Below are 18,001 nucleotides of genomic sequence, written 5' to 3' on the forward strand. Positions count from 1 at the left end.
CTTCTCTTCTCTTCTCTTTGCCTCTCTTCTCCTCTCTTCTCTCTTCTCTCATCTCCTTTCTTTCTGAGGCTCTCAATTTCTGGTACTAATCATTTATATACTTTTTTTTTGTTTTTGTATTTAGGACAGGGTCTACCGGGACTACAGGGTCTCACTGTATAGATCGGATTATAGGCTCATGCCACCACGCCCAGTCTCAATTGCCCTCTCAGCCTGCCCTGGAGGCGGGGTGGGCAGGCAGGCCTGGGAATCAAACTCCCAGCCCCTGCTTCTGCCAAACAGGTGCTTTAATCTACTGAGCTATTTGGCCAGCCCTTATATACAATTTTATACCATGCTTTTTCATTTAAATTTATATTATTAAAAGAAAATGCTGGTAGTATGCACATCTGTTTGATATATGAAATAATTTGCTTAACTAGTCTCCCGTGATGAATCTGAGGCACAGGGAGATGCAGTAACTGCCCCAGGACCGAACAGCCAGTCAGGACGCACCTGAGCAATGCAGCCTGCTCTGGCCTGCTGTTACCTGGGGGCAGCCTCGACCGTGCCATGCTTCCCCGTCATCTCTGCTGGCATCTTTCATTTTGTCCCGTAGCTCAAAACCTTTCCCCTTGCTGCTCCATGCCAGCCCATGCTGCTGTCTGGTGAAACCTTTGAAGTTGTGTACACCACCCTTGGTTATAAAGCCAAGCAACCTGTGTAAATTACCCAAGCTTTTTGCCTTGACATGTAGATGCTGAGGATTACTTAATAATTACCAGCTATGGAGCTCCTGCTTGCTGGAAGTATTGAGCCCTTGATACAGTTTTCTCATTTAATTAGTAAAATAACCCAGTGGGGTGTTGTTTTAGTTTTTGATTTTGCTGATAAAGAAAGAGGACCCAGAGTGCCCAAGGGAGGTTCAGATCTAGTCTTCTGCATCAAGCTGATCCCCAGCATCTTGCGCTTTTGTGGAATGGAAGTTCTCCAGTTGTCTGCTTAAGCCTTCTCAGTCCCTAAAGGGGCTTCCTCTTTGAGTGTATCAGCCATGAAGTATGGTCCCTGGATCTAGTGAGATACTTTCGGGCCCAGAGCCCCTCCCTGCCCTTCCTGCCCTTCTGCCTGCCTGCCTAGCTATCTTCAGCCTCTTGCAAAGCAGCTCTAGCCTCCATGGAGTATACATGGCTCTAATGGTCAGGGAAATGGCATCTGGCTCTGGTTGGCTTCTCTATCTGTGGGGATAGGTACCACCCTGAGGATAACAGGGTGCCTGGAGTTTGTAAACATCAGCACTGAGGAGCTTGGGCTGAGTCCTTGATCTGTCACGTCCATAGTACATGCACAGATGAGACCCAAGACTAGGTCCCAAGTAGAAGACAGCTGAGTGCCAGGCGCTACTGGGCTCAGCCTCATAGGCCCACATCAGTGAAGTCCAACTGTAGGCAGCAGATAGGTGTCAGGTTCCTCACATAGGCCAACACCCACCTTGTCTGCAAAAAATGAGCAAGCAGATGTACAATGAAGCTTAGAAGAGTCTTTCTAAAGTACTCGGCCCTTGCTGACCTGAGAGGTATTAGGGTTGCAAAGCTCAGCTTGTCAGAGGCTGTCCCCCATTACCTGTAAACTTGTGGCTACCTGAGTGAGCAGGGACGAGGCTTCTTGACTGTGTGTCCCAGTAAACAGTTTGGCACAGCCACATGTAACTCTCTGCCCCAGTAGGGATGAACAGAGCAGAGGGACAGTGTTGCATGGTAAAATTTGCAGGAATCCCTGCCCCTTATGACATCTTTCCTTTACATAGCTGTTTCTGAGCCATCTGGGGTATTAGGGAAGGGTCATTCAGAGACCCTCAAGGGAGAGGACAGGGAACCCAAGCCTCCTAAAAGTGGCTCTTGTTTGTCCTGTTAACTCAGAAGCAGCAGCCTGGAGCTGGTGGAGAAGTCAGACTGGGGTTTGCATCCTGGCCTGGTCACGAAGTAGATCTCCGACTCTGAAACCTGTGCTACTTGAATTTCTTCCCCAGGATTTGAAGGGACATTTCTTCTTCCCAGAGTTCTCTGGGAAGATTTAGTGGGATTTGATGGAACAAAGAAGTGGGCATGGGCTTGATGAGGTTGGATGCTTGGTCAGTGGGCTGGGTCCAAAAGCAAGCCCTGAGGGCAGAGGAGGACCAGGAGGGCCAGTGTTCTTTCCTACTTGTGGTTGCTCAAAGAGTAACTTGGGGATCTTTGGGAAAGGCCATCTATACTCTGAGAACTGGAGTTGGGACTGCTTAGAGGCTGCTGCATGAGGCAGGCTAGCCAAGCCTTGCTGTGCGTAGAATTGCTTGAGAATCATTTCTAATGTCTTGTTGGGCTGGTGCTTGGAAACTTAAGTGGATTCTTCATAAGGGGAGGAATAGGATGAGAGAAGCAGTAGGAGTGGCATTTATTGAGCATTTAACATACTCTAAGTGTTACACTAAGTTGTTCATAACCATTCTATTATTTAAGCTTCACTGTAATCCCATGAAATAGGTACCAAATTTCCATATTATAGATGAGCTCAGAGTCAGAAAGATTTACCTGCTTGTCCAGGATCACCCAGACCAACACGTGGGAGAATACAGAGCTTCTGACTCCAAAGTGAAAGTGCCCCTTGGGACAGGCCTGCCATAATTTTGATCTTATATTAAGTATGAGAAAACATGGACAACCACTCCCAGTGTAGTATGTGAAATTTAACTTCCTCTGCTTAGTGGAGACATGAGGACCACCCAGAGCAGCTGCCCATGTGTGTTCTCACTTGAATCTGTGTGCACCGGGTGGTGTTATATGGTGTATCCATATTTTTTTGTTTTATTGCTGAAGTATAAATGGTAGGCCCACCTGAACTGTGTGTATAGGTGGGGACGAACTGCGCATGTGCCTCAGGCTGAGTAGAGGCATTGACTGTGTACCAAGCATGGAAGAGAGTCAGAGAGGGGACAGAGTGCCTAAGTGCTGTGTCCCGAGTATCTTGACAGAAGGAAGACCACGTAGAGTAGTCACCTCTGTGCCAAGGATAGAATCCTCCCATTGCACACATCCCCAGCTCCTTGGGCCTCAGTGGCACCTGCACCTCACAGAGCAGGGAGGAAAGGGCTGCTCTGGCGGGAGGAGGAAGGGGAAGGAACAGTTTAATGGCGAGGAGGAGTAAATTCAGGCAGCAGAGTTCCATCCTGCGGGAGGACTGAGCCCCTCTAACCCCTCTCAGCTCTGTCCCTGCCTCCTCATGTGTCTTAGGGCCCGTGAATAGTGGGCTCTGGGCTCTGACACAAGGCCGTTCACCCAGTCTGACTGTCTTTCTGACCTGGCAGGGCTTCCCTGTTGTTTTTTCAGGCTGAGGTAGCCCAGCTACAGGAGCAGGTGGTCCTGAAAGATGCAGAAATTGAGCGCCTGCACTGCCAGCTCTCTCGGACTGCAGCTCTCCACAATGACCACACAGACAGAGGTGACTGGATTGACTGTGACAGAACACACTTGTCCTGGGCCCTGGGCTCGCTCTTATGTATGTGCATGCGTGCGTAGGTATGCTGATGTGTGAGCTCATGCTTCTACGTGAGTGAACTGTCCAAGTAAGTGGATGTCCATGCATGTCCGAGTGGGAGCCTGTATGACACAGCTTTATTGTGTGGAGTCAGGCCACGGACTTCACCCTTTTCCAGAAGTCAGCTTGGAATGCTATCCTTAAACATTAAGAGTAAACTGAAGCTTTATGTGGCCCCTTCTGGAGCTTTTACCAAGAACATAAGAAATACCCAACTCTTTCCTTCATTGAAAAGCCTTGTTTCTGTGTTAGTGCCAACGAGGAAGCTTAGCAGTCTGTTCCACCTGGCATCTGCACAAGACCCTGAAGTTGCAAATCATTTCTTTCTCACCCTTTAGACCTCAACATATAAGTCCTTCTTTGGAAAGGCTTTTCCTTGCTGTCCTACCCCAAGTAGATCCCCCCAAGTTCTGTTATTCTCTGACTCAGCATCCTTGTTTCCTTGCTAGTACTTATAAGTTACCAGTGTTATATTTTGAGAGGTGTTGGGTCATTCCCACTCTGAGGCAGACTGGTTTAAGAACAAGTCTGCAGAGCTGGGTATGGTGGTACATGCCTATAATCCCAGAACTCAGGAGGAAAGTTCAAGGCCAGCCTGCACTACAAAGTGAGCTCATGGCCAGCCTGAACTGGGCAGCATGAGATGCTGTCTCAAAAAAACAAAACAAAACAACAACAACAACAAAAGGAACAATTCTGCAGAGCTTACCCAGTACTATTAACAAGCATTGTATATGTGGCGGTGTACCGTGTATGCAAAACGATCACACACCTTCCAGCTTCTCCACTTCATATCTTGGCTGCTGGCCGTCACAGAGCTCATACACCCTGTGGATTGGTGCCACTGTCTGTCCCACTTTGGCCCCAGCACCGCTTAGCTTAGCATGGGTCCAAGCTGGGGTGGGAAGGCCACACATCCCTACAACATTTTTTAAGCTTAGGCTTAAAAAACTAATGAAGGACAAGCATCCTCCTGCCTCCCCCAATCTTGCACCGGTGTCCTGCCAGGGCAGCGGATGCATCAACTGCCTGCTGAGGCCAACCTATTTAGACTAGGACATTCAGAACCAGCTCATGTTCCAAGTCTGGTAGAGAGTTCCTGGCACCATAACTTCAAGCCTGAGCAGCGACTTCCTTGGTCCAGGCCTTCCAGCCCCTTATCATGTACCACCTGGAGCTGGCCCTTTGGTCACTTGCCAGTCATTTGGGTTCTGAGCAATAAGTCCAGGTTTGCTGATCATCATCTGGAATTTACCTCCTGTACCTCTCACAGACTGAGATGCCAACCTGATGTCAATTTTAAAGTGTTCTTTACTCCACTAGGAGACCAAATCCCCGTAGCTGTTCAAGCATTGTCCATACACATACTATTCTGTTGATACTGATTATAGCAGGTATCCAAAAGGAGACAGGAGGCCTGCACATTTGTTCCCTTCTCTTCTGCATTTTTCAATGCAGACATTTCTATTTTCCTGGGAATACTCAGTTTGGGAGCAGTTATAGGTCCCTCTGGAAAATTCAGGTATATGCCAATCCCTGTACCCTAAATGTCTCAAAGGACCTCCAGTTTCTTCAAGCACTGGCCTTTTCCTTGGCTCTTCAGACAAGTTTGGGAAGAAGTCAAGTGAGTCCCAGTTGGGTCTAAAGTGAGAGAATAGCACAGGTTTTCTGACACTGATCACCAAACCTTTGCCCAAGAGGAAATTCTTTAGGCTGATGGTGAAATAAGAGTTTCCCCTTAATCACAGAGTTTATTTTAACTGATTTATTGGTACATCTAAACGTTTTAAAGTGATGACTATATCATCTTAAATTAAGCTCAAACTTTTATAAGTGATTAACCACAGCCTTTATTCACCTGTAAGACATTTTTCTTTCTTTTCATGTATTTATTTATATATTTATTTTATTTTTTAATGTATTTTTAGTACAGAGTCTCACTACACAGATTGGACTCGTAGTGATCCTCTTGTTTTCAGCCTCCCAAGTGCTTGGGCTTACAGGCATGCACCACCATGCCCAGTCTCAATCACTTTCTCAGCGTGTCCCGGGGGTGGGACCAGCATAGCAGGCCCAGGGATTGAACCCCAGCCCCTGCTCTCTGCCTAAGCAGGTGCTTTAGTCTGCTGAACTATCTGGCCAGCCCTCTTTCTTTAAATTGTCCTCCACTTTTAGTCTGTTCAGCTGCATGTTTTTCTCCAAAACCTTTCAGCAGCCTAGACATATGCTGATATAGAGCAATAACATCTATATTCTTAGAAGATGTTGATTATGAAAGATTTTTGGCTTCTCTGTGTCACTTTTGAGTAAATGACATTTTAATTTTTCCCATGTATGTGTATAAAGAAAAAAAAACAAAAGAGTAGATCCATTATTAGTAGTCTAAAAATATTTAATGAGACCATCCCTGTGCCCAATTGCAACCCCAAGTTCTTAAAATAAAAGAGCCCTGAGCACTGTACAGATTTCCAAGTCTGAACATGTGGGGGTATCTTAGCATAGAAGAGTGGCTCTCAGTATTTACAGAAGTAATTCTTTCTGTACCTAAATTCTTTTAGACCAAGAAATTCAACGTCTGAAAATAGGCATGGAAACATTGCTTCTTGCCAATGAAGATAAGGTAAGATGGTCATTTGATCATCCTGTGCTTTCCTTGTTGACGTCTCTAGCTCAGCCTGGGCCCTGCTTGTCTGCTTCTCTGGACAGAGGGGTCCCCAACAGGCCACTGACACAGGGCGGGGCCGAGAGCAGCTTTTGCCTTCTAGAGACTCAGCGCCAGTGCTTGGTGTTCACTTTGGTGCCTGGGAACTTTGCCTAAATGGGAATCTCCAGAAGGCAAACTAGAGCTCTGCCTGTCGATGTGAGCATGGGGAAGCACTACCACTGTGGTTATAATCAGCGTGATAGCGCCTGCCTCGATTGTCATACAACTCAAGAAGCGTCCCACCAGTCTCCCACATACACAACCTGTTTCTGTGACAGAAGCGTCATAAAAGCGCTTGGCCACACGCGGTGCCTCACTTTACCCTGCCACCTTATATTCTTCTCAGCTCATTCCTGCATAATCATAGAATAACCACATGTAAATGCAAAGCACTTAGCTATGATCAATATATCTGAGAACCCTAATGCTGCATTTTACAGATGAGGAAACAGACTCCAAGACCACCTTATATGCCAAGCCTGGGTAGAGAGGCTTTTGCCCAGAGTCAGGTAACTAATGGATAGCAGGGCCAGGGTTCATACCCAAGTATATCTCATTGCAGTCTTCCTAAGTCCCTGGATACTTCCCTTTTCCCTTGTAAGAACTGATCCCCCATGGGGATTTCTTCTGTTGTGCAGCATTTCTCAGACTCATAAGGAATGGGTGAGGAGAGCAGGATAAATACAACAACTTTGTTGTAGTATTTTGTTTAGCTACGGAGGGCAGCACTGAAGCAGGGGACAGATTTCATCAGTGGCTACTTGAGGAGTGTGACGGTTCATGAGGTGCATGTTCTGCAAGTGTGGAAGCCCCTCGAAGGGTATGTCAGTGGTCGGTGCCCACAGCCCTCAGGTAGTCATGTCTGCAGCTGCCTCTGAGGCAGATTTCTGGGCCCCAGTGCTGTAGGATGGATGGGCCCATTGTCTCTTTTCTTTGGGGTGCTCCAGACTTGCCACCTGGAATTTCTTCTCAACGTGCCCAGGATATAGACGGGCCCCCAAATGAAATCAGCTGAGGTAGCAGTGGTAGTGTAAATTTAAACTTGCTCTCATTTGAACCACGGCAGGACCGTCGCATAGAGGAACTTACGGGGCTGCTGAACCAGTACCGAAGGGTGAAGGAGATTGTGATGGCAGCTCAAGGTGAGGAAGTGCAGCGTCTCCCCTGAAAAATATTCCATCTTCTTGATTACCTCTCAGGACAATTCGATCAGATTCTTTATCTTCATTTGGAAAAGATCTACTGGGGGAAAAAAAATGGAGCATTTAAATTGTCCTTGGATGTGGGAAATTGGCAGCTTTTGTTTTCTAGAAATTTTATCAAGTGGCAGTCAGAATTTCTAGGAACCACCCAGAGCATCAAGAAACTAAAGGATTCAGCTTTATGTGTGGAGAATTCTCACCCCTGGAGGGCTGCCTACACATCTCTTCAGGATACTACTTAGAGACAGAAAGTGGAGTCAAATCTGGATCAGAAATCAGTTTATGCCCTCGATGGGGATTGGAGCTTGTCCACCGCTTAGAAATCTGGAGCTCTGGGATGACTCACAGGGTGCCCGAGAGCCTTCCTGGAATTGCCTGGCACCTGGGTGCCAAGTGAGTCGCAGGAAAGGCAGGCTATGCTCATCACCATCCCCTCAACCCAGGCGGAAGTCACAGGATAGCACGAGGTCATTCTATTCAGTGAATGGCCCTCAGAATTGAAGGGCAGAGTGGAGGCAAGCGGAGGCTGCGGCTCAGGCCTGTGTTCTGGTTGGGGCCAGCTTGGGAGGAGCCTGGAACTTTCAAGGCTAGGACTTCTCCTTTTGAATCAGGGAGCGCTGTGGGTGTCACACTTGCCAACAGCCTGATACAACACGCAGGCAGCATCTGTGCTCTTTGGGGCACAGTGGTACGTAGCCCAGGCTGCCTGCCTTGTTACTCATGCCACTGATTGGGTTCTGATAACATGAAGAACGAGGTGTTTCTTAAGATAGAGCTATTTTTGAGGTGTTTAAGAACCTCTGATTCTGACTAAGTTATTGCTCTTCTTGAGAAAGAACAAGATGTCCTGGGTTCTAGCCAGCCCTAATATAAATGTTGCAAACCTCTTTTCCTTACTTCTTTATGATCTTGGGCCAAGGCACTTTCAAGGCCTGACAGCCCATGGCCAAGAAATAGGTTAAAGGCAAGAGGTGCCTTACCTCTGTTCCAGGGATCATCTTTGACCTTGAAATGACCCTCGTGACAGCCCTTCCTTGCTCAAATGCCTTAAGAATTTTCCAAATCACATTCTTGATTTCCCTTCATACATTTATTAACAAAGGAGAAATGGTTACAGTTTTGTGGTAAAATGAAAACTTTCTGAACAATTCAGACAGTAATTGTCTTGATTCCTTTTTTGTTGCGGGGGCGCAACACTGGACACCCACAGTATAAAAGAGGAGAGTTTTACTCTGCCTCACATTTTTAGTGGCTCATTCCAAGGTCAGTCAGCTCCCAGGCAGAAATGGTGTGGTGGAAGGACTGGCAGAGGAACGTTGCTTGCTTCATGGTAGCCAGGAAGAAGAGAGTGAAGGGAAGAGCTAAACAGGGAGATCAACCCTTCCCCATCACGCACCCAGTGACCCCTGTGCCCAGCTCCTGACAGCAAGTGAACTGAGGAGTCAGGGGATTAACCCACTGGCATGCCACAGCCAGTCACCTTCCAGAATCCTATGGCTAACACCTCTGAGGGTTTTACAGAACATTCTAGAGCTAAACCATAGCAGCAGTGATCCTCTACTTCTGCGTTAATGCTTCCAGGGCCTTCCGAGAGAACTCCTTCAGTCAATGAAGAAGAACTGGAGGGAAGCTTCAGGAAGTGGAACACTGCAAATAAGGGCTCTGAAGAACTGTTAAAACAAGAGGTACCATGTTTCCATCCAAGTACGGGGTTACAGCAGCCTGCAGAGCATGCTCTTAGCCTAGAGGAAGATCCAGTCAGGCACCTGTTACGTTCACTATGAGTAATGATGTCTGTGGAACAGTACTAGCTTAGTAATAGCCTAGAACTTTCAAGGGTAGGACTTTCTCCTTCTAATCAGGCTCTTTGTTTACTTTTTTCTTTCTTCTCTGGAATGTAAATGTAGACTAAAGGTAGCATTCATTTTGTTTACCACTATTTCTCCTGAATCTGCAGTATTCTGCAGAAGTGAGGAAGAGAATTTAGCAAATACATGTTGAGAGATATCTGCAACTTTTGAAGTGATCCATTTCTGTTTCACAGATATCTCTTCAGCCCCATAGTCAGCACCCAGGTTTCCCTTCTCTGATTTAAAATGTGGTCCTATCATACGAATTTCTGTATGCTTAGACTAAAGATTAAAGATAAAGGAGCAAACAAGCTCCTGAACACAGACCTCAGGTAGAAGGGACTTCAGCCTGTGGGCAGGAAGGTTCATGAAATTCTAGAACAGTTTTGTAGAAAAGGACTTGAGAGTCCACCTCAGTCCTTTGAATTAAGAGCACACAATGAACCTGCTGCTGGGACAGAAGCACCCCACATTTTTGGCAGTAACAAAACAACAATAGCCAGGGCTCGCTCAGCATCTCTATGGGGGTCCCTGATATTTGAACTGTATGTGGCTCCCCTGTCTACTCCTCATGGAACCTCACTGGATTCTTAGTATATTGTGCTCTAGCTGAGGACTGATGAATTTTAAGCAACATACTCCAGGTCATACTGCAAATGGATGGCAGAACCTGAACTCTAACCTAAGTGTGTCTGACCACAAAACCCAGCTATGCTAGAATGTAGGAGTCCCTTCCTGGTTTTTGTCTCAGTCCAAGAAGTTAATATTTATAATCTCAAAGATACATTATTGGAATCCCACCAACTTAATTCCAATCTACCACTCCCAGTGCAACCTACAGCAAAAGTAAAGACACTAAAACATACTGGAGAGCCAAGGGGCCCAAATTCCAGCCATGAAGATGGCTTTCAGGAACAAAGAGGCTGACCTAGGGCCATACCCAGGTTTTATTCAGTGGAGGAGGAGTGGCTTGAGGAGGAATGACCAAGTATTGTGGGAAGTAGGTGAGTACTGTGAGCTGAGCTAGGTGGGTGGCCTACATTTACCTCTGCCATGAGCAGAGAGGATACACAGAGAAAGTAATCTGCTTTATGCTATTGAGATAGTATCTAATGTTTTGGGGGGTCTGGTGCTTCAGCTTTGATGTAGTCTTTCAAGCCCCAGGAAGTCATAGCCTCTGTCTTGAGACTCAATTCCAGCTGGCAGTGCGGAGCATTGGCTCTTCTGTCCTGTCTCGACCCAGTTCACATTAAAGAGCAGCAGGTGTAGATTACCAGGGAAACACATATGCCACCTTCAAAGACTGTCACCAGCACCTTAGCTAGACCAATATACATTGCTTAAGGCCGACTGAAGGACAAACAGAAGTCCTAGCCAGCTCTGTACAGAACAATACAAGGAAATAGGGTCGGGCTCAGTCAAAATAGAGACAGTCGCTCTTCTTTCAAGGAGAGCTGCTCAGGTGGTCCTCCACACTAGAATGCTAGGGTTCTTTCTACAAGAAACCAAAACAACTGTGCTACAGGGAAAAGAGGACATTGTTGCAGTCAGTGCAGCACTGAAGAAGCCCCTGTTAGCTAATACTTGCTACCCTGACATACTCTTTTCTGCCTTCGTGGTGAGCTCATTCCCATGTGACCTTCCCTCCAAGGCCTTCTCAACATTCCCCACCCTTCCCTCTGTCCCCTGATGTGTCACAGATGTCAGAGTCATAGGACAGGTGGCTTGGCTGTTTCATCCTTGCTTCACCGTGTGCCTTCCAGCTATGGGGTGTGCTTGCCCCTCGCCTGACACAGAGATGGCAGACAATAGATGTTGCCCATATTTCTTAAGTGACTGTATCACTAGCATTCTCCCTTTCCAGCCACAGAATTTGACTCTGGTTAACCTAAGCCACAATGGAATGGTTTTGAAAGAGTATGTAGTGACTCATAGAATGAAAGGAAACACTGGAAAGCCAAGCTCAGAAAAGTCAGCAGCAGCAAGAGCCTAGGGACCCGTGCTGCAGCCTTCTACTGATAGGGTAAGGACTTCCTCTAAACTCTGGGGATTAGGAAGGAAAGGCAAGTTGTTGTTAATTGTCTAAACTCTGGGGACTAGGAAGGAATCCTAATGGCTACTACCTGGATAGTTCCTCTAAAATTAACCAATTTCTAAATTGCTATAATCTTTCTTTATATGTTTTCAAATTTAGTGCCAGGTGAGGAAAACGTGGAGATTTTACCACTAGGTTTCAGCCCAGGAGTCTGGGGAAGATGGCTGCGGCATGACAGAAACGTCCTCAGAATAGTGCTGACTCTTCAGTTCTAGAGTTTGTCCTGTCAGAGCCCCATTTCTGGAGAACAGTTGTTCTCGCAACAACTGTTGTTGTTGTTGTTATTATTATTTATTAATTTGTATTATTTCTATGCCTACCCGCTTGGCATCTTCAAAGAGCAAGGTGTCATTTTGATGTATCCACCTTGACTATATCCAGGAGTGAAAACATGGCTCCCGAAAGGAAGCATCCTAGGAAGAAGGAAGGGTCGGTCCCCAGATAGTAGCTTTCCTCTCTGGTATCCCTTCTTTTTTGTTGCAGATGCCTCCAAAATGCAGCTCTCCCAAGGTGGGGCCCCCGCCCCTGCCACAGAAGTCATTGGAAACCAGGTAGGAGACTTGAGCGTCTGTCTAGAGTCTCTGTGCTTGCAGGCCCCTTTTGGGGTTCCTGAAGTGAGAGTTAGTCATGTGTGCTGAGCCTCGCCTCTGCTCTGCACACACCCGCCCTGCCACTGTCAGGGCGTCATCAGTGAGGCCTACCTCTCCTGGCCACAGAGGGGCTGCCTTTCTTACAGGCTGAGGACTGGATTATTATAACTGAGGAAAGACCTTGCCAGAGGTCTTGGAGCCTCAGAGAGGAGGTGTCTCCAGCTCCTTTATGCCTTCCGGTGGCTTCTTGGGATGAACTGAGTCCTTTGACTACCCAGTCATTATAAGGAGGATCATTTCTTTTCACTGGGAAGTTAGTCCAATGGCTTTGGTAACAGCATACTTACAAGGTGCTGGCTTGTAGGATCGTTGGCTACCTGGATGGTTCCTCCAAAATTAACCAATTTCTAAATCACTATAAATGTTTTCAAATTTAGTTTCATGTGAAGAAAATATGGAGATTTCACCACAGGTTTCAGCTCAGGAGTCTGAGAAGATGGCTACAGCATGACAGAACCTTTCCCAGAATAGTGCTGACTCTTCAGTTCTGGGGTCTGCCTGTCAGAGCTCAATTTCTGGAGAACAGTTGTTCTCCCAAGGCTTAATTAAGCCCCACAGAAAAATGGCAGTATCTGAGAGCATATATGGCCAGTTGTAACTTTTGCAGAACAAGAAATTAATGTATAGTTCATTTGGGAACTTAACAATGAGGAACTCATACTGACCAGACTTACAAGAGACTAAAATATAAATAAACGCTGATTTATTTCTACAAACTAAGAAATACAATTGCCAAGGAAACTTGATGCCAAGTCACCCTTGCGGCCCCTGGTGACACAGTCTCTTCTCTCCCTTTTGGTCCTGCATCTGCAGAATCCCCCCTGTGCAGACACAGTTCTGCTGAGCAGGCTGCTCACTGTGTGCGGGGCTGGAGGACCCAAGCCAGCGAAACTTTGGATTTGTGGCTGGCGGGTACTTAATTGATTAATTAATTAATTGGTATAGAGTCTTGCTGCACAGCTTAGACTCCTAGTGATCCTCCTGTCTCAGCCTCCCCAGCACTGGAATTACAGGTGTGCACCACAACATCTGGTTTCTGTTGGCTGGCACGGTGTGTGGCCATTGCTGGGCATTGAAGCTAGGTCCTTGTGCTTGCCAGGCATAAACTTAGACTACCAAGCTATCCCCTAGCTCCACTCCAGCTTTTCAAGCAAGGCCTAGGACTTTTCACTGGAATCAAAAGCCCTCACCAACATATTGTTGGGCCAGGCTGCTTCCCAAAATGAACCAGTCTGTCTTACATATTGCCGACTGTGAAAGGGCATTTTTTCTTTAATGTCCTGACCTTTACTCTGAGCTCAGGACGGACAACTGATTAAGCACAAGGAATGTCCTCTATGTGTTGTACCTCCTTCTCTAGTAATTATTTCTTTGTTTTATGCTTGTCTAGAGCTCAGAAAAAGCTCTCCTGTAGTCTAGAAGACTTGAGAAGTGAATCTGTGGATAAGGTCAGTCATCAGTCTACCCACAAAGACTACTTTTCTGGGCCCATCACAATGCTAGCATAGTGCAGGTGAATGCTGGTGCTTCCCTTGGAGAGAAATCTATACAGTGGCTGGGGAGGCAGGATTATAAGAATATTCTTAGCAAAACAGACAGGTTGGCCCAAGGAAATCTTGAGAACAGGATCAGCCAGAAAATGCTGGCTGAAGTTGATAAGAGTGTGGTTGTGGTGGCCAAAGACTTGTTAAAGTCTGGTAGGTTCTGGCAGGTTTTGGAAAATGATGGGGGAGCAGAAGGAAAGTCAGCCACGCATCAGATCAAGCCAGAGAAGATCCAGACCACTGGTCCTATCTTCCAGGGCCCTGGGCATCGTTGTGGAAATTTTGCATGAAGAAGTAATGGGAACAAAGGAGGTGATCCCAGCAGTCAGAGCTGGAGTAACTTAGAAGATTGAGAGACCACTTATTAAAAATATCTGGAAAAGCTGTGAAGAGGGCTTAGTGGCCTCTTTCTTGAGAAGAGCTCTTAACCATGTCTGTGGGCTCTATGCTGGAGCGAACAAGGACTCTTGCCCCAGTCGGGGCTCCTGCAGGCCCATGCTGTACATCATCTCCTGGAGCCAGTGGAGTGCCACGTCCCTAGTGACAGTGAAGAGCTGTGCAAGCTGGAGTTGGCAGGAGGGTGCTTTGCTCCCATGGCCACGTGCTTCTTGTGACCCTGGTCAAATTGGTAGCAGCTACTCAAGATATTGGACAGGGACTTGTACTTATTGCCATGGATAGTAATATGTGAGGCGAAGGTGTGTGTGTGTGTGTGTGTGTGTGTGTGTGTGTACGCACGCGTGCATGTACCCAAGTGCCCCTTTCAGGCATTAGCGGACAGGTAGTCCTGAGTTTTTGTTTGTGACTAACACGGGTCTCTTTTTCTCCACACAATCAAATCTTCGTCACTCCCAGTGTGTTAATGGGAACCAGCTCTCTCCTGTGGTAGAACCCAAGGTACGTTAACTTCGTGTCTATTACCTGTCTGTGGTGGTGCTGCTTGCTAGAATGTTGTAGCGAGCTCTAGCTCTGGAGCCATAACATATGTTAACCATAAAAGATAAGAAGGAATTAAGAAAAGTGAAGTTCTTTTCCCCCATTACACCTTTACGTGCACTCACTCCTGTGTCTAATGTGCTTTTACTGCCGTTACTTGTGGGATAGGATTTGTTATTATCCCCTCCATGTTATAGCCTTGGAGAAATTACTCTTGAACAATGTAGTTGTTAATAGATTTAATTGCTAAGAAGGAAGATGCAGCGATCTTAGCACCCACAAGAGTGTGGCAGTTCTCGTCCTTCCTGTGCAGCTGTGTCACATTAACAAACATGAGAGGACACCGAGTCCCCCTGTAGTGAACACCTTGCGTTATAAAAATTCCATTAGTACTGATTTTCTCCTAGGAAGTCTGTTGTGGAAGATGATTAAGTTTCCAGATCGGTGCACAAATGCTAAACCTATAATAAATTGAAGCTTTATATGATTAGCGTGATTTCAGCCACACCCAGCCACCATTTAGAGCATCATATGGGAAAGGTATCGGGCGCAAGCCTCTCTGTCTTCTGCTTTCCCCATGTAGGCTTCAGTTTGGTTTGGTTCGGTTCAGTTCTGTTCCTTTCAATGTATTCACACCAATATGCCAGAATGGGACATCCCTACCCTTCAAGGTGTGTAAGAGGAAGGTCTTGTCTGCTCCTCTACTTCTAGCAAAGGGACTTCTCTGCCCTTTCACATTTGTAGCAGTTGGTGCTACAGTTAGGCAGCCATGCTAACTTGGACCATCTGAACTATAGAGCCAAAGTTTGCCTGACCCGCTGTCCCTGTGCTTTGGATACACAGTCCCTTGGCCCTTGAGGCCACAGTTCCTGTGATCTCTCGACAAAAGTCTTGGTTTGGAGACTGTGACATCTTCTACCCAGCTGGCCCCCAGCCTGTTCGCCTCCCAGAGGCCGCTCACAGATGTTTCCAGGCACGGGAGGAAGGGTCTGTCTGCTCTTTTGGAAGCACAGTTCTCTCATGGGCCCTAACTTGGAGACGTGGATTTGATTACGAAGAAATCTGAGTGATGTGGGAATTCTTCATAAAAAAGAAAATATAAATATTGTGGATTAAAAATTTGATTCTAAATATAGCTTTGACCACAATCAGTAATCTTCAGCTTAGTTCAACATGGCCACCTCTTTAAACACACGCACACACTCATGCACGCACGTATGCCCCAACTATACTCCCGTTGCCACTCACAGGCGCGGTGCCCTTTCTGCATCAGCATCTTGGCCTTGCTTCAGTGTGCTCTTGTGTTCTGCATCTGAGCCTGTTCCATGCTAGGCCTCCTTGTATGCTTTTCCAGCTCTGAATATTAGACATGTCTTTTGAACTTCTCTAGAATTACATCCCCTGACCTGCCCCTCCAGTGCTTTCAGTGAATTTTTGCTACTATGGACAGCTCCAGAATCAGTTTCCTCCAGCTCCTTCCAAATGCTCTGATTTCTGGGCTGACCATCTGCCCTTGTTCATGGATCCCCAGCCTGAAAAGCAAAAGTTTCATGAAGGATTCTCTTTCAGTTGTGCCTGGGGCCACACTTGGGTATGATTTCTAGATGCCATCTGACCCATGCCTCCCTTAATCTAGGGGCAACTCTTGTAGACTGCCGTCACACTAGAGCTCAGCATGTTATTTTCTGTGTTTCTGTTTGTCTGCTGTCCACTGAGCACTAGTCCGGTGCTTAACTGTTTCACACTAAGCCAGAGGCAGGAATTAGTCTTCACTTCTGTGTGTAGAAATGACAAGACAGAGGTTCTGAGAAGTAGAAGACAAGAGCATCGCCTGTGCCATCTGCACTTGGTCTGGGGGCGTTTGTGCTGACACCGCCAAAACCTGCTTTTGAGAGCCCTTTGCCGTCCCATATTTTGTGTGTGATATGGAACTAGAGTCATTCCCTGCAGTTCCCAAAGCTTTTTGGATGCTGCTTTCCCACGGTCAGTGGTTCCTGGGGCTGACTGTGTATCACAATAATCTCAGACGCTAGTTAAAAGCACAGACTGCTGGGGTGTGCTCCCGAGGGGCTGATTCACAGGGCTGGGAGGGCAGTGGGGAGTGTGTTGCTTTTGCAGTGTGCCAGGTGAGTAGGAACCGGCCCTGGGGAGCTGTTGATCTTGCCTACGTGTCTGATCTCGTCTCCCTTGTATCTCACAGATCAACGCAAACTTGAAAATCTCGTAGGCTTCATCTCTCCAGGTTCTGATTACTTCTCCTCACTGGCCAGTGTTTTCAGAATTCTTAGCTTTCTGTCTCCATAGCTCTTTTTTCTGAATCTATTTTGAGGGGGTTATTGTCAATGTTCAGCAAATGAGCTGGGTATCATACAATCATATATTGTTTGGTTAAACAAGAATGTAATGACATGCATTTATAAACAAAGTGAATTTGGAAATGTATTGGTCATTTGACTTTTAGCTAAATGAAACTTCACAAGATGGCTCCAGGGGGCCAGGGAGATAGCTCAGCAGCATAAGTGTCTGCCCGGCAAGTACAAAGTCCCAAGTTTGAGCCTCAGTACAGTAAATAAATAAATAAATAAATAAATAAATAAATAACAGCTCTGTCACAACAGTCTCACCTCGTTCCTGTCCTGACTATTCTTGTCTCAGAATCTATTTTGTCTTTCGTGTTACTTTGCTCCTGGGCCCAGTCAAGTGATCCACAGCTGATTCCCTCAATGCTGTTACTTCAGTTTCTCTCTTGCTCTCACCATAGATTCTGTTTTGTTCCCCCTGGGTTTGCAGATATATGGGTCATTATGTCCTTGTTTAACCAAACAAATTGTATTCTTCTTTCTTTTTAAATCAACTTTTGCTTCTTTGGGATACTTTATGTAGCCAGGGCCCAAGCATGGCGCCTGTTCACTGAAGCGGTAGTTCACAGTTCCTAGGGGATGTCTGTGTTGGCGTGCAGCCAGTCCCTGCTGGTGTTCTCCTCAAGTGTGTGTGACACTTGGTGCTTTGCCTTAACATGATGCTTCTCAGAAGAACTGTTGTCACAGTATGGACTTGATTGATTGATTGAGACAGAGACTTGATATGTTTCAGACTAGCCTCTAACTTGTTATGTAGCCCAGGCTGGCCTTAATCTCAAGAATCTCCTGCTTCAGCCTCCCAGAATGCCAGGATTATAGGCATATCTCACCACAACTGACTCAGATGTTTTCTTTTGTTGCTTCAAATTTGAACTTTTTTTTTTTTTTTTGGCGTGGAACCAGGGATTGAACTCAGGCCCTTGTGCTTGCCAGGGAAGCACTTAATTCTACTCAGCCATCTCCCCGGCCCCAAAATTTGAACTCTTAATTCGCCTCATATAGCATGGATTTCTCTTAGTCAAGCCCCACATAATTTATGTACCTGGCTAAGCTCTTGCAGAAGTCTGCCCTGACCTGGTATAAGTGAAGGTGTTAGCTAAAGCACCTCTGT

General features: G+C 46.4%; 1 protein-coding gene across 22 annotated transcripts in view; it reads left to right on the forward strand.

Moving 5' to 3' along the window:
* Positions 1-18,001, forward strand: part of Ppfibp2 (PPFIA binding protein 2) — a 148,678-nt gene that overhangs the window by 112,517 nt on the left and 18,160 nt on the right. For 12 of the 22 annotated variants that reach the window (XM_023708141.1, XM_023708140.1, XM_023708138.1 and 9 more), the window contains 8 exons: positions 3,342-3,453; positions 6,108-6,169; positions 6,694-6,762; positions 7,320-7,395; positions 9,037-9,140; positions 11,884-11,951; positions 13,441-13,498; positions 14,450-14,491. In XM_023708141.1, coding sequence (XP_023563909.1) covers positions 3,342-3,453; positions 6,108-6,169; positions 6,694-6,762; positions 7,320-7,395; positions 9,037-9,140; positions 11,884-11,951; positions 13,441-13,498; positions 14,450-14,491 — 591 coding nt within the window. The remainder of the gene's footprint in view (positions 1-3,341; positions 3,454-6,107; positions 6,170-6,693; positions 6,763-7,319; positions 7,396-9,036; positions 9,141-11,883; positions 11,952-13,440; positions 13,499-14,449; positions 14,492-18,001) is intronic. The other 10 variants (XM_004647863.3, XM_023708144.1, XM_004647864.2 and 7 more) reach the window with 1 other exon arrangement.

This window comes from Octodon degus, unplaced genomic scaffold, assembly GCF_000260255.1.
Source record: "Octodon degus isolate 3935 unplaced genomic scaffold, OctDeg1.0 scaffold00334, whole genome shotgun sequence".
NCBI classification, from domain to species: Eukaryota; Metazoa; Chordata; class Mammalia; order Rodentia; family Octodontidae; genus Octodon; species Octodon degus.